Genomic DNA, 13,577 nt, shown 5'->3' on the forward strand with positions numbered 1-13,577 from the left:
TTTATTAATCAGTTCCATTATGTACTCACGGCTAAAAATTAAAATCTTATATCTCTTCTACTACTTAGTAACAGACTATGAGCACGAAATATCTCAAACGCTAAAGGTGTCATCAACGTACCTACTTAACTATAATAGCTCTTAGGAGCAGAAAATTAAGTGTGTTATTTTCACTAATCTCTACTAATGTCAGAGTCTGGCTGAGACGAAAACTGCCCGAAGCCTAAATCCACAAAAATGAAGTGTTTTATTGTAACAAAGCTCTACGTAATACTTACATGTTAACAGAATTTAGCTATTTATTTATAGACAGCTAACACGACATACACAATCAAAATTAAATGGGAAGGAACATTGAAATCTAATACATGTTTATAGTGTAAGCTTAATTAAAAGCTGCCACGACATGTGCATTGTGCACAAATTGCGTGGAAGCGTAGTATCGAGTACAGTCTAAAATATGCTACGAGTAGGTATGACAAAATCATTTTATTTTGTTTAAATGTAATGTACTTTTGCTATGAATTACTTACAATGTTTTTGCCAGTTGAAGTTGTGTTGGATCTCATGCCTCATGCCGCGCCAGAGCTTGGTGACGATGAGTGAGTAGGCGAAGGACATAATGAAGAACGGGATCAGCAGCAAGCCAGCATCCAGACCCAGGTTGAACGCCCTTTCCAGCTCCAGGCTGCTCCATACTTCGCGGCATTTGAAGGCTGTGGACAAAGATAAAATATTTAATCTGAAGACTCTTTGAATAGGAAAACCCGCCAAAAAATTTTCACCAAAGATAATTCCGTTTTGCGGCTAACTTTATAATTCGTGTGGATACTAATTAAAAAAATGTACTCATACAATAATATTAACAATTTTTCTTTCCTGAAAAAATACTTAAAATACCTACTACCCAAGCAAATAATAACCATGAAAACCTACTAAACGAGTTTCATTCACATTGTTCAGATATTTAAAAGTTCTCTAAGAAGATACTAAAAGTGGGACATCTTAGAAATCACAAAGGGATTTCAAGAAATTTTCAATGCGAAAATCATTAATAGCAGTTTTTCGAAGAATAGACTCATTTATTTTCCCAGAACTGTTTTTAAAGTGACAAGAAACATCTCATCAAATACTCTAAATAATGTTACAGAGTTCAAAAGTTCATCAACCAGCACCAGGTTAGTCCCACATGAAAATTCGTCATAATTACAAAATTATGCATAATTCTCGCGTTCTTTTGACCCCAGATAAACCTGTTAACCGAAACCATAATTTGCATAGCCCGGAAGCAAAAGCTGTTATCTCCCTTTGGCACAAATCTAATGAATAATAGAGTTTGTTGAAAAAAGTTGAAGTGCTTGCTACTTAAATTTTCCTTCACTGGCGGATATTAGGTCTCCTTTGAGGTGGGATATGAGAAATTACAAGTTTCACCAAGAAAACGCCGTTTCACCATCGTCGTACGGTATAACCATTTCAAATAGATGTCAATATTTTTAATCTCGCAAAAATGTAGGCTAATCCATTGCCTAGCCTACATAACTAATATTCATTTGCACGGTCCTTCAAACTGTGGTTTATGTAAATTTGTTTGTTGAAAATAATATTATTCGTATTTGTACAGTTTGGCATCAATCCGTAATCATTGTTAGTGGTATAACCACAGAATAATAATAAGTATGGTATAACTTAGTTGAGCTTTTGGTCTTCGTATGAATTCATGAGAAATGATAATTATAAATACCAAACTATTTACTCAAAACTAAGCATCATTATAATTAACTTTCCTCGAAAATAAAATTATCCTTGATTGATGTATAGCTATTCCTTTACTTGCAAGTACTTTTTTACATTCAAGACATGACAAAATTTCGGTCAGATCGTGTAGAGATTTATTATTTATCCTTAAATTAAATATGCAATACACGTGTCTGATGAAAGAAAACAAAGAAAAAAGTAAATTTGATTAATGGAACTGCGTTGAAATTTTCACCGTTTTTGTAAATTTTCATTCATTTTTTCAGCACTTTCCAGGCCCAGGAAACTGTTTTCAATGAAGTCTCATTACATGTTGCCACGAGAAATAATCCGGCTGTATCTCCAGGTCACCTAGATACATTCCATAGCAGATGTAATAGACATTTAGGTACATACATTTACCAATTTTGGTGATAAATAGGCATTTTGTATTCGTTTTTGTATAACGCCTGAACAAAAACAAAGGGTAATATTTTGGTGTTATACATAGATTTCGAATATAAAAATTATATAATTTAACTAATTAAGACATGACAAAAAAACTGAGGTATGTCTCGTTTCTGTCGGGCCTGGGTCACAGATGACCGTTCTTCTTTTATAAGTAGCACGTCTGCTCGTTTGCCTCCTGTCACATAAAAAAAAGCAAAGCAGTGACAAAATTGTATTTTCGTTTCCAACATAAGTAGAATTTACTATTTGAATCAATTAGTTTATGCTAAAAGAGATGTTATGGACGAAAATCGATTAAGCTTTATTACATAAAAAAGGTAATTAAACGAAATTCGCTTTTCCCGAAACCTTTGAACTACAGACTATTTACCTACCTTTTAAAAGTTTCCATTCCAATTTCAGTTATAAAAAACATTTTTTTCTTTTAACCGAGTGAGTCCAATTCGAACTGTTTATCTATCTAAATGAAAATTGCTGAAACAAACTATTTACATGTTTCTTTCTGCTAAAAATAACTTTTTAGTTTAAATGGGTTGTGTTTTTGGCGTAGGACCGGTCGTTGTGTCTATGTCTACTTCATATAATTTTATGGCAGAATTCCTTATCTTTTCTTAGATCTTTTCTCGCTGTAAAATAAGAAAGAAAGAAAGAAAGAAAGAAACATTTATTGCCATGGACATCATGATATGTTTGTTTTTATTTGTATAGAGAACAATAGTGTCTAGACAAACCTAAAGAGGATTTAGGACGCTATTTGGATCAAATATGTAATTGCTCAATAATGAATAATAAATAAATAAACTCAAAAGACAAAAGAGGTAAAATAAAAAATAAAAAAGCAAATAAGACAGAGGTGACATAAAACATACAATGAAAGAGCAAGTAAACTTAGCAGTGCCACCCTGTCGCACAGCGATGCCCATCATAATGGGACCCCACTCAGCATATGCCGTGGCCCCCGGTGAGGGAGGCCACGACGCTGGTTTTCAGTGTGCCCCATGCCGAGTGAGAGTCACGGACACTAACCTATACTGCATAAAATATAAAACAATCAGATAAGACATATCATATTCCTTAATTTAGCGTTTATCAAGCTCAAAAACGGCACAAGAATATTCCTATTGTATTATCCAGGAAATATCAAGAGCAAGGTGCTCCATACTCGTATCTGCCCATCAATTTAGGTTACAAGGCGAAGGCATCTTCGAAGCATGGTTCAATAGCTCGGAAGAGGCATTGACGCCGTGTGAAAGGTGAATATATTCACCGAATAATATTAATATTCAGGTCTGGAGCACAATCATTTATTTACTGAATCGTGTGCGAACTCTCGGAGCGTTTATTGTATGGATACACAAGTATTTGAGCTGAAATAGGTAATGTTTACATACACAGTGGAGGAAAGATGGTTTCATTGAGTTAAATTTTATTTATTTTTCCTTTTAAAGGTCCAGTACAGTATACTTATCTATATTTTAAATAAGAGATAAGTTAAGCTTCAACGAGTTTTACTTCAAATACCATTGTATTCGTACTAATTAACTAAGAAATGCGTTTTATTTGGAACTCTCTCTCGGCCGCCGACTTTCTTAATTTGTTTTTAATTAAAACGAACATTCACTGACTGTTGAATTCGGCCGAAAATATCTTGATTCATTTATTCTGCCCTGATTTATTTCAGCCATCCTGTTGATCGATGACGTCATCTTTTAACCATAAACAATATTTCACGAGGAAAATTATTGCCATTCTACACAGATGTTATACAAAGAATTTTCTCAGACTAAGCTTATTTTGTCTTCGATTATAAAAGATACAAAAACATTTTTTCCACGTCCTTTTTGCGGTAAAAAGGTCTTGAATAGTTTTGTTTGTGGCAGTTTTTTGGAGTTATTTACTTTAATGCTAGATTTATTTTGTGAGTATAAAGGAAGAAGATTACCTTTTATATTATGTGAAATATTTTTGGAAGCGAAATAGTATTTATTTTGTAGACAATTGTTTTCGTTAATTTTAATAACAATTGCACATTTGAATTTATCGAGGAAGGCTATTATTTATCATCACTCTACAGCTACTAGGGGTGAAGCAGAAAAATAAAATGTTTCAAAAATGGAAAATATCATTCAAACTATTTTCACGAGTGCGAAGTCGCGGGCACAGTTAGTTACACTAATAAGGCCTAAAGCGGTACAAATTTAGTTTCTCAAATAATTATTTATAGTAGTACAGATAGTTCTTACAAATATAAGGTACTTGATACAAATAAGGCCTACGTTCTAATAAGGCCTATACATCAGAAAACACAGATAAATAAATCCAACCGGGATAATACTTCAAGGACACGTACTCATATGCCCTACAACCCGGTAGAGTGCAAGAGCGTCCCGATCCACGATCCCAGCACCAATTGGCACGCGTTCTTCTAAGGTGGTGGGTGATTTCGTGCTCTCTTATAAAAATCTGGCGATTTCATCTTAAATTTTCGGTAAAATAACGCTGTTTTAGATTAATCTTTTCTTAGTAATCGTTTCTAAATATTTCTTACTAGCTAATAATTACCTTAATTTGTACTACTGGCTATAGATGCATTATTTGTAAATTTTTAAAGACAACAAGAGCGAGATATCTAATAAGGCCTAGGCCTTATTTCAGCATGGTAGGCCATATTGGATACTTATGTCAACACCTGATTACGGACAAATTCATTAAACTAAATGAGTCAAAGAGTAACTAAATATTTATTTAATAAGAATGTTACTAACAGCACAGAAAATAAAAAGAAAACAGAGTAAAAAAAATTTACTAAACCTGTAAAAAAAAGAAAAAAAAATACAAAACCAATAAAAAATAAGAAAAAAAAGCCGTATGTATAATTCTAAAGGATAGGAGAATCAAAGCTGGTATTATCATGCCTGTCTCGAAGACAATGTAGCAGATATGCTACCATAAAGGACTGCTTTTGGTGGCATCATAAAGATTGTGTAGGAGTTCGTAAAGATGATTCAGAAGCCTTTTTATGCCCTGGTTCTAACAAAAATTGAGATCTCATTTTGTTTACAAAAAATCAAGACTAAATGATGTTCCTAAACTGATTTATTTAAAAGGTTTTATGTGTAGGCCTTATTCGAACACGGTGTTTTAATAAGCCCTATACAAAAAAATAATATTGTCTGTTTTTGATATTTTTTTTGATAATTTAAGTAAAGAATCATTACTTTGTTACTATGAATATTTAATTTTATCTATAATTTATGTATTATTCTTAATAAGTGGAATTTAAGTTTATCTAGAGATATACAGTATATTTCTGTTTACTTGGTATGTAAAATTTTGATAACGCAAACAAATCGACGTGTTTAATGTTATAAGACCGCATTTTGTTTAATACAACCTCAATTTTAAGGTCTACAGGCATTTGAATCATATAGGCCTTATTCCGTGTAGGTGATTTAATAAAGCCAAAATCAGTGGTTTCGTAATTTGCTTATTTTGAATAGATTTAGTTAAAAATTGTGTTATTTTTTGTAATATTATAAAAATTAAAGGATGGAAGAAGTTAATAAACCTTGTTTTTGTTGACTGGCGTTAATATTTATTGAAATATAAGCATTTAAAGTTAGGTAGGCCTTATTTGTATCAAGTACCTTATGTCATCTCGTATATTATGAATGAGATTTGCTAGAAATTGAATGCCGTGTAAACTGACACCTCTGCTGAATATTGATACTCTAGCAAATGGCTGCCTAACAATGGCCCAGTGGCTTCATACATATTATTCTGGCTCGGAATATTTTGGACTCTACAAACAAGCATTTTAAAATCTACATAGTGTTTTGATAAAAATGTTTGGAAAGGTCTAATTTGGAGGTTATTGAATGTATCTGAAATCTTGCAAATGAAATTGTGCGCCGTTTCTCTCACCTTGTTGTCATCTTGACATGGTTTTGCCGATTTTCCCGGTTCACCGGCCTCAAATTAATCCCGGCAAAAATTTTGATAGTTCATGGTTAACTTAGCAATAAATAACAGTAGAAAGAATATTCGTGCTAGCTAGCGTAAAGTCTTTAGTTTTTTAGTTATGAGGGGGTCGAAAGTGGCTCCAAATGGTTCGATTAATATTACACACGGTGCTGCTCTCCAGTTTTGTTACTTGAACTTGGCTTGACACGCTACCATAGTATATCTAGTATACTTCGTGTAGACAGGCTGAGTAACTATTGTAAGTAACTAAGTTGGTAACATTTATCAATAACTCAAAAGAGACAAGAGGAGCAGATGGAACAGCAGCTGTTTGCGAAGATTGGAGTCGACAAACTCAAATAATTTAAATAAGCCTAAAGGACATTGTATGATTTTGGCACGCACTTTGTAAACGTGATTTGAAATTATTATCTGTAACCGGCACACGATCGCGATTTCATTTTATATTCTGAATAAATTGTCCAGTAGTATATTTAGAAGTCGTTGACCTAGCACAACCTTATTCTATTTTATTTATTTTGGTTCGTCCTTTTACATATTACCTATCCACCACATATATCAAGGAATTTATTCCACTTTGCAAAACATACTTATTAGGTAGGTACCAATATTCTGAAGCGGAGAGCCGTAGAGTTTTCTTGCATGTCAAATGATCATACATACACGTTTTAGATCTTATAACCATCAACGTTTGCTGAATAACTGTTAACTAAGACTATCTATGTAAATGTATTTTAACAGAACCATAATTGTAGTAAAAATGTTAAATGCACTAGTTTTTACTAAAAAAAACTATTTAAATTAATTTGTTAAATCCTAGTTTTGTTTTAAGGGAATTTATTTAGTTAGTTTTACTGGAAAAGCGTTTCAGCGTAATAGATTTACTAAACGATTGGAAGATTAAATAAAATAGGTACTTACGAGAATACCTCGAAATTGTAGCGAATTTCATTGTCTAAATTTGCGTACGGACGATAGCACATCAAGCTAAACACTGTACAGTCTTATCTCGTTGTAATAGAGGCTAATTTGCAACAGAAATGTAGTCTGATGTGCTGTCGACTGTACAATCTGATTACCTAGAAAATATTATTACAATATATTTGTATTTTTCCGGGATAAAACCACAAGAAAAGTCCTAGCTCCGTCGTAATACAATCGTCTTCTGTTCTGTCTTCTTCCAAAATCACGTCTTTCTTACTCACTCACTCATACATTCCTTCTCACTCACTCCTTTGCGTTCCGTTTCACACTCCCACACTATTATAACGCCATTCAGTCAGACAATATGCAAGCACTTTGATGTTAGCACTCGTAAGTTTTCGTCTGAGAGGTTTCTATGCCTATTTTCTGTAAAACATATTATTTCGTGTCCTTCTGATATTACCTACTTAAATGTAGAGGTATACGTTTCAACAAGAAAAAGAAACCTAGCAAGAGTTCTTATAAGAGACGAAAAGGTTTTAGAATTCATTCAAAAAGGTAAGAGGATTTGTAAAATCGATGACGTAGAAAAGGCTAAGTACCTACCCTAAAAATTCTAATTTAGGCAAACGTAAGCAAAAGTACCTTTAGAGTAGGCGCACACCGTTGATTTTTAGTTGGCCGATAGTTGTGCCCGATTTTAATTTGTATGAAGAATCGGCCAAATCGAATCGGCGTAGTGTGCGCACTCCCATACATGCTCATACTGATCAACTGCCCGACTAAACTATCGGCCGACGAAAAGTCAACGGTGTGCGCCTACTCTTATCCTTCAGACAACAACAAAAAAGACGGATAATTTCGTGCTGCTTAATATCCCTAGATTTGAAATCACTGGGAATCTTTCTGGTTAATTTAAATACCTTCTTATTTCAAATCCTTTTCTTTTTTTGCCGTTCTAGGCAAGGTTAAGTAACCATTAAGAAGTGATTAGTTATATTCAAGGATTTTTATCGTCAGATATCTCTTATCTAAAGAATAAAATTATACTTACTAATCTTATAATGAGATTTAGATGAAATTCAATACTATTCAATTTATAGAATGACTACTATCCCTCATTTTAAGGGAGGTGGGCGTACATAGTTAATTTTAGAATTTCACATTGCAAAATTGAATTAATTTAAACGGCTTTTAACGCGATACGCGTATACGAGGTGGGCGTACGATCATGTTTTTCTGTAACACGATCAAACCCTAAATTCCAACGGGCAAAAGCTAGCTTTAATTAAAACTTACAAGAGACTTTTTATTATAATTCTTACTATCACTTACATTTTGCTCTACAAAGGAAGCTTTTTCTTGAAGCTTAACAAGAGCACTAACTGGCATTATTGTTTGTAATTAAAAGTTTCTTATCTTTAACTTTCTACAAAAGCACTTCGATAATTTAATTAGGTACTTGAAGAAAATAAAAACATACAATAATTAAGGACTGACCATAATGGTTTTTAGTTAATGTTCCCAAAAAAAAAAACTAAACTACAAAATCACGAATAAAAAATAGACACGTTTTAGTACTAAGTTTTGTATGTAAAATCCAACCAAATAGATCAAATCCCAGGCGGGTTTGAGAGCTTACATCGGACGCTGCCCGAATTTTATTCGGGGTCAGAGTTTTTAATATGCCGCCTGGGTAAAATTGTATTATTCAATACACTTAAAAAGTTGGAAAAGTGGTAACTACCAGCAAAAATTACTACTTATACAAGCACGAGCACCCTACATGCACGTAAAGACGTGTACTTCATGGATGTAATGTATTTTTAGGTACTATTGCTTATCGTATTATTTTTACCGAATACAAATGATGAAGATAGTTCCACAATCTACAATCTCACATGCACCTAGCGCTATGTCACATATAATGCGTGCAGTCATAGGATTCCCTGATGATGTCACGTTTCTGAAATTCGTACAACCTTAGCCTTCAAAGCACGGGTAAAGGCAATTTTCGGGGTAAACTCGCTCCATCATAGATCGCATCAGCGCTATTCGGGTGTGTAATCGAGAGCCAATCCATTCAATACAAATAGATAGAGACCCTATATAAAAAACTAGCTGTGCCCGCGACTTCGTACGCGTGAAAATAGTTTGAATAATATTTCCCGTTTTTGCAACGTTTTTCTTTACTGCTCCGCCGCGATTGGCTGTTATGATGTTTGTTTAACCTAAAGCTTCAAATAATGAGCTATTCAACACAAAATAATTTTTCAAATCAAGTTCAAGCAATCAAACACTTCAGCTTTATAATATTAGTATAGATTAGTATACATACGAAATTATCAAGCTTTAGTGACACAACGATTAGTTTCTTGATATTATGCAAACTTGGTAGGTAAGTGGGTTAGTGGGCGAGAAGGCACGTCTTAGGACCGTTTAGGAACGCGATCAATTATACAGTAGAATGATTTGAGCATTGAACTGTTATTAACGCCTACGTCCTGTGGGAATAAGGATTATTGTCATTAAATATACAAGTTCCGGAGCTAGATATTAGTAACAATAAGGGCTAGTTTCACCGGGTTTGTATAAAGTTCTAGATTGCTATCTGAAAAAGATTTTTTAACGCTATCTAATAAAAAAAAAGCTAATTACTGGTGACTGTAGTCTGTGGTTGTAGTTTACCATACAGATAAGTTCCTGATAGGCTATCAGAGACTTCATGAGCTAAGTGGAGAAAAAGGTCATAAGTTTCTTCAATTGATAACATTATATTCAACCTTTGAATCAAATATTGTTAATATGCCATTTGCAGTGGCACATAAAACATTTAATTTACATACCACATGACAATGTAAGGAAATATAGCCTATAACATCGCCACTTCTTGAAAACGTGTATACAGGGTGTTTTGCGGAAGGTTAGACAAACATCGTAGGTGTATAGATAAGGTCATTTTAAGAATACTAGTTCGCCCATTTGACCCTAAGTGAGCTACTTTTTTTCAATAGATATTTTTTTTGTTTATTTTTTTTTCCAAAATTTGACCTAAAAACTGCTTCAACTATTTTTCTCACGTGTTTTCAACCGCTTTTATTATTCGATATTAATATCGAATTATTAATTTGTCTTTAGTCAAATAAAATAAATTTCAGATCCAGACAATGATTGGATAGCTAGTTACGAGACTTACGAGCCGCCAAAGTTTAACAAAAGTGCAAACCATAGTAAAAAAATCAACTTGGGATTCGATTTAAAAAAAATAAAAGGTGATAGTGGATTGCCAGTGATCTTAAAAACATCTTTAGCTTTTCTGCTTTCCAATGACATGTCACAATTGTAGTAATTAGATATTGAAATTCGTCAAAAATTCAAAGTTTAGGGAAGAAAATGGAACAGTACCTAATCGGTCATTCTCACGATTAGGCGTTCTCAGCCTACTTACCATATCATTTTTGAAATTTGGCTTAAATGACTTAAACGTATTTAAATATGAAACACATGAAAAGTACGAATTTAACAATCGTTAAGGCGTCAAATTATTCCAAGCGGTTTTCGCGTAAATGAGACCCAAAAATTTTATGGTCACGGTAATTAGATAAGGCTAATACTTAATCTAACGGTAATTAGAAAAAAATATGTAAAATAGCAAGAAAACAATATCTTGCATTGATAAATTTGTATATAAATATATAGCGTCATAAAAAACGCTGTAACCCTTTGAAAAAAGGAAAACACTCATTTCTATTATTTATTGTATCAAGATATTTTCAGTATACTGCAATAATCGAGGCTATAACAGGAACACTTAGTTTCGGCCAGAAGGGGCTACGTGTCACATTTTTTCATCAGAATCTTAATCATCATTTATTTGATTTCAATGTGGTACAAACGATTTAACGTACAGATAATGGATCAGGAGATCTCACAAATTAGATTTTTCGGATATGCATATATCGAAAAATTAATTAATGATTTAAGTGATTTTTCCTCTTTTTAATCTATCTGCGATCAGCCATCACCCATTATCAGATTAAATTGAATTTGTAATAATGACAGTTCCAGCTCAGCATATCCCATGATTTGTCACCTCGATTCTTTTACAATAAGTTTTCAGATTGATGCTATTCGCTTTCTCCTGAGCCTAAATGCAGAATTCTTAGAATTTAGAAGGGATGCAGCAAATAGATTGCATGAAGGTCTAGTCTTTGGTTGTAAGCTTTACAGGATTTTCCACACCCTCATTGACGTTTGGTATCACTTCAGTGGACTTTGTAAACCAAGGTGCACAGCTCAAGATTTTTAAAACTTTATTTTGAAAACGTTAAAGTATTTCTACATTTGCGAGGCTAAGTCGATGCCATGTCTACATGGGTTTTAGGATCCATTTTTATTAGTTTGTTCTCCAAGCTTCTTCTGCCCAGTACCCATTGCATATTACGAAGTTTTTTCTATGCATAACAAAGCAGGTAGGATGCAGTTTAGGATGGTACAAAGTGCCTATACACTCTTGCCTTGAAAAGTCCCATTGTCTGTTGATTTGTTCTCTTTTGTTCTTAATGTGATCACGCCAGGTAAGTGTTACTGTTGGAAAATCTCATCTTCTTAGGGCAAAGGTATTATGGATAGATGTTAATGGTATTATGTTAGAATTAATTAATGATTTAAGATGTTAATATCAATTATACTAATAGTAAAAATAAATATCTGGTAAGAGACATGTTTCATGCAAGGGTGACATCTCCTGGCCATCAGAAAGCCCCGATTTCACTCCAGGTAACTGGTAGGTGGTTCACTCCAGGTAATAATTTCATACAACGGTGATTATAAATATACGGTAATTAGTACATGGAAATTATAAAACGATAGTTTTTCTTCAAAATCTCCAAAATCTTCAGCGTATGCAAATACTGTCTTACTACAACGTATGAAGGCCAAAGTACTGAATCTATTTAAATTAACAACGTGGATCTACCTTCAAAAATCGAGTATAAAAATAAGGACATGGTAAATAGAAAAATTGAAAACCAAAGATATGGTAATTATACTCTTACGCAATTCATCGACGGTACGCCAACGCAATAGACGTCTACTTGCTAACAGGTCTTAGAACTAACTAAGGGCTCGCGCCGCGCGCGTAAATGATGTGTCAAATATTATTATTTAGGCTTGTGTGCCCAAAAACAGAAAACGTCACGGGAATTAGGACTTTCGCTCGGACAAGCAGTTTTTTAATTCTAATTATTTACAGAATGGTTCTATTGAATAGATATTTTGCTATGCGTAAGACAATCTTTTGTACTCTTTAAAATGTTGAATGGAGTAAACCAAATCTATACGACATAAAAATTACAGCCAAGTTTTAACATTAAGTCGGTGTGCGGACGCGTAACGGTAATTAGAGAACAGAGGTTCATGAAATTAATTAAGTCACAAATACTTAAAATAGAGGCCTATGATTTAATGCACAACTGGATGGGGTTGTTAAGTAACTTAATTTAAGTAAGTGAATTCAAATGTATCTAGGCTAAGTTTTATTAAGTAATAAATTATTCTTATTATTATTATTATTATTAACATATAAAAATACTTGCATGTCTCTAATTTGTCATTTTTAACGATTTAACAGCCCGGACACGCAAAAACTAGCTCATCTGAGAATGGCCGTAATACAAAAGTTATCCATACAAAGCTTCTTCCAACATCGTTATATTTTCTGCTATGCTCATTTTCATTACTTTTTTGTGTGTTTTATTTCAAAATCAATTTAAAAATAATAACCACTTATGAAGAAAAAAGTTAAAAAAAATCAAAATCTACTTTGTATGATTTACAAAAAATATTAGAGTCTTAGCTAGTCAAAAAATGTTTCTTGAAAAACCTACCTTGGTGTTGTTACAAAGGACGTAAATGGAGTTATGAAATAAGACTAAAAGTTTATTTTAACACCACAATTCAGGAAAGTCTGGCAAATGTAATGTCTGTTCTGGGAAATGTTTTCTGTTAGCAAAAAATGAGAATTCTTGGCAAGTCCCTAAAGTTGATAAAAATGTGTTTTAATACCAAAATCATTAAAAATAAACGCTGACCTTTATTAGTTACTATGCGCTATGTTATGTTATGATCTTTTATAAATTTTCATATTCTTATTCTTAATCTTAAAAACTTAGTGCGTAAAGTCAAATTGTCAAATATTTTGCTCTTAGGGAGCCTCTACATGTCTATGAGAATCTTTTTACCCTACTAGCGCTTTGAGACCAATATTCAACGTTAAAAAACCTGTTGTAAGTACCTATAGTCCAAGAATAACTTAATTTGGGTCTAGGTGGTGCAGTGTAAAACGTCCAAGGATATTAATTAGTATTTATTTATGCATGACAAGGCAGGTATTTGATCGCAATCGCACCTGGTGTTAAGGGAGATGCGGTCTAGAATGGTACATAATTTTATGCGCTGTA

The 13,577-nt window shown here is 33.2% G+C and overlaps 1 protein-coding gene across 1 annotated transcript in view; it reads right to left on the reverse strand.

Annotated features, from left to right (window-relative positions):
* Positions 1 to 13,577, reverse strand: part of LOC135073390 (cholecystokinin receptor type A-like) — an 80,097-nt gene that overhangs the window by 39,105 nt on the left and 27,415 nt on the right. Inside the window, exon 5 of the mRNA XM_063967549.1 lies at positions 534 to 716. Coding sequence (XP_063823619.1) covers positions 534 to 716 — 183 coding nt within the window. The remainder of the gene's footprint in view (positions 1 to 533; positions 717 to 13,577) is intronic.

The sequence above is a fragment of the Ostrinia nubilalis genome, chromosome 7, assembly GCF_963855985.1.
Source record: "Ostrinia nubilalis chromosome 7, ilOstNubi1.1, whole genome shotgun sequence".
Classification (NCBI taxonomy): domain Eukaryota; kingdom Metazoa; phylum Arthropoda; class Insecta; order Lepidoptera; family Crambidae; genus Ostrinia; species Ostrinia nubilalis.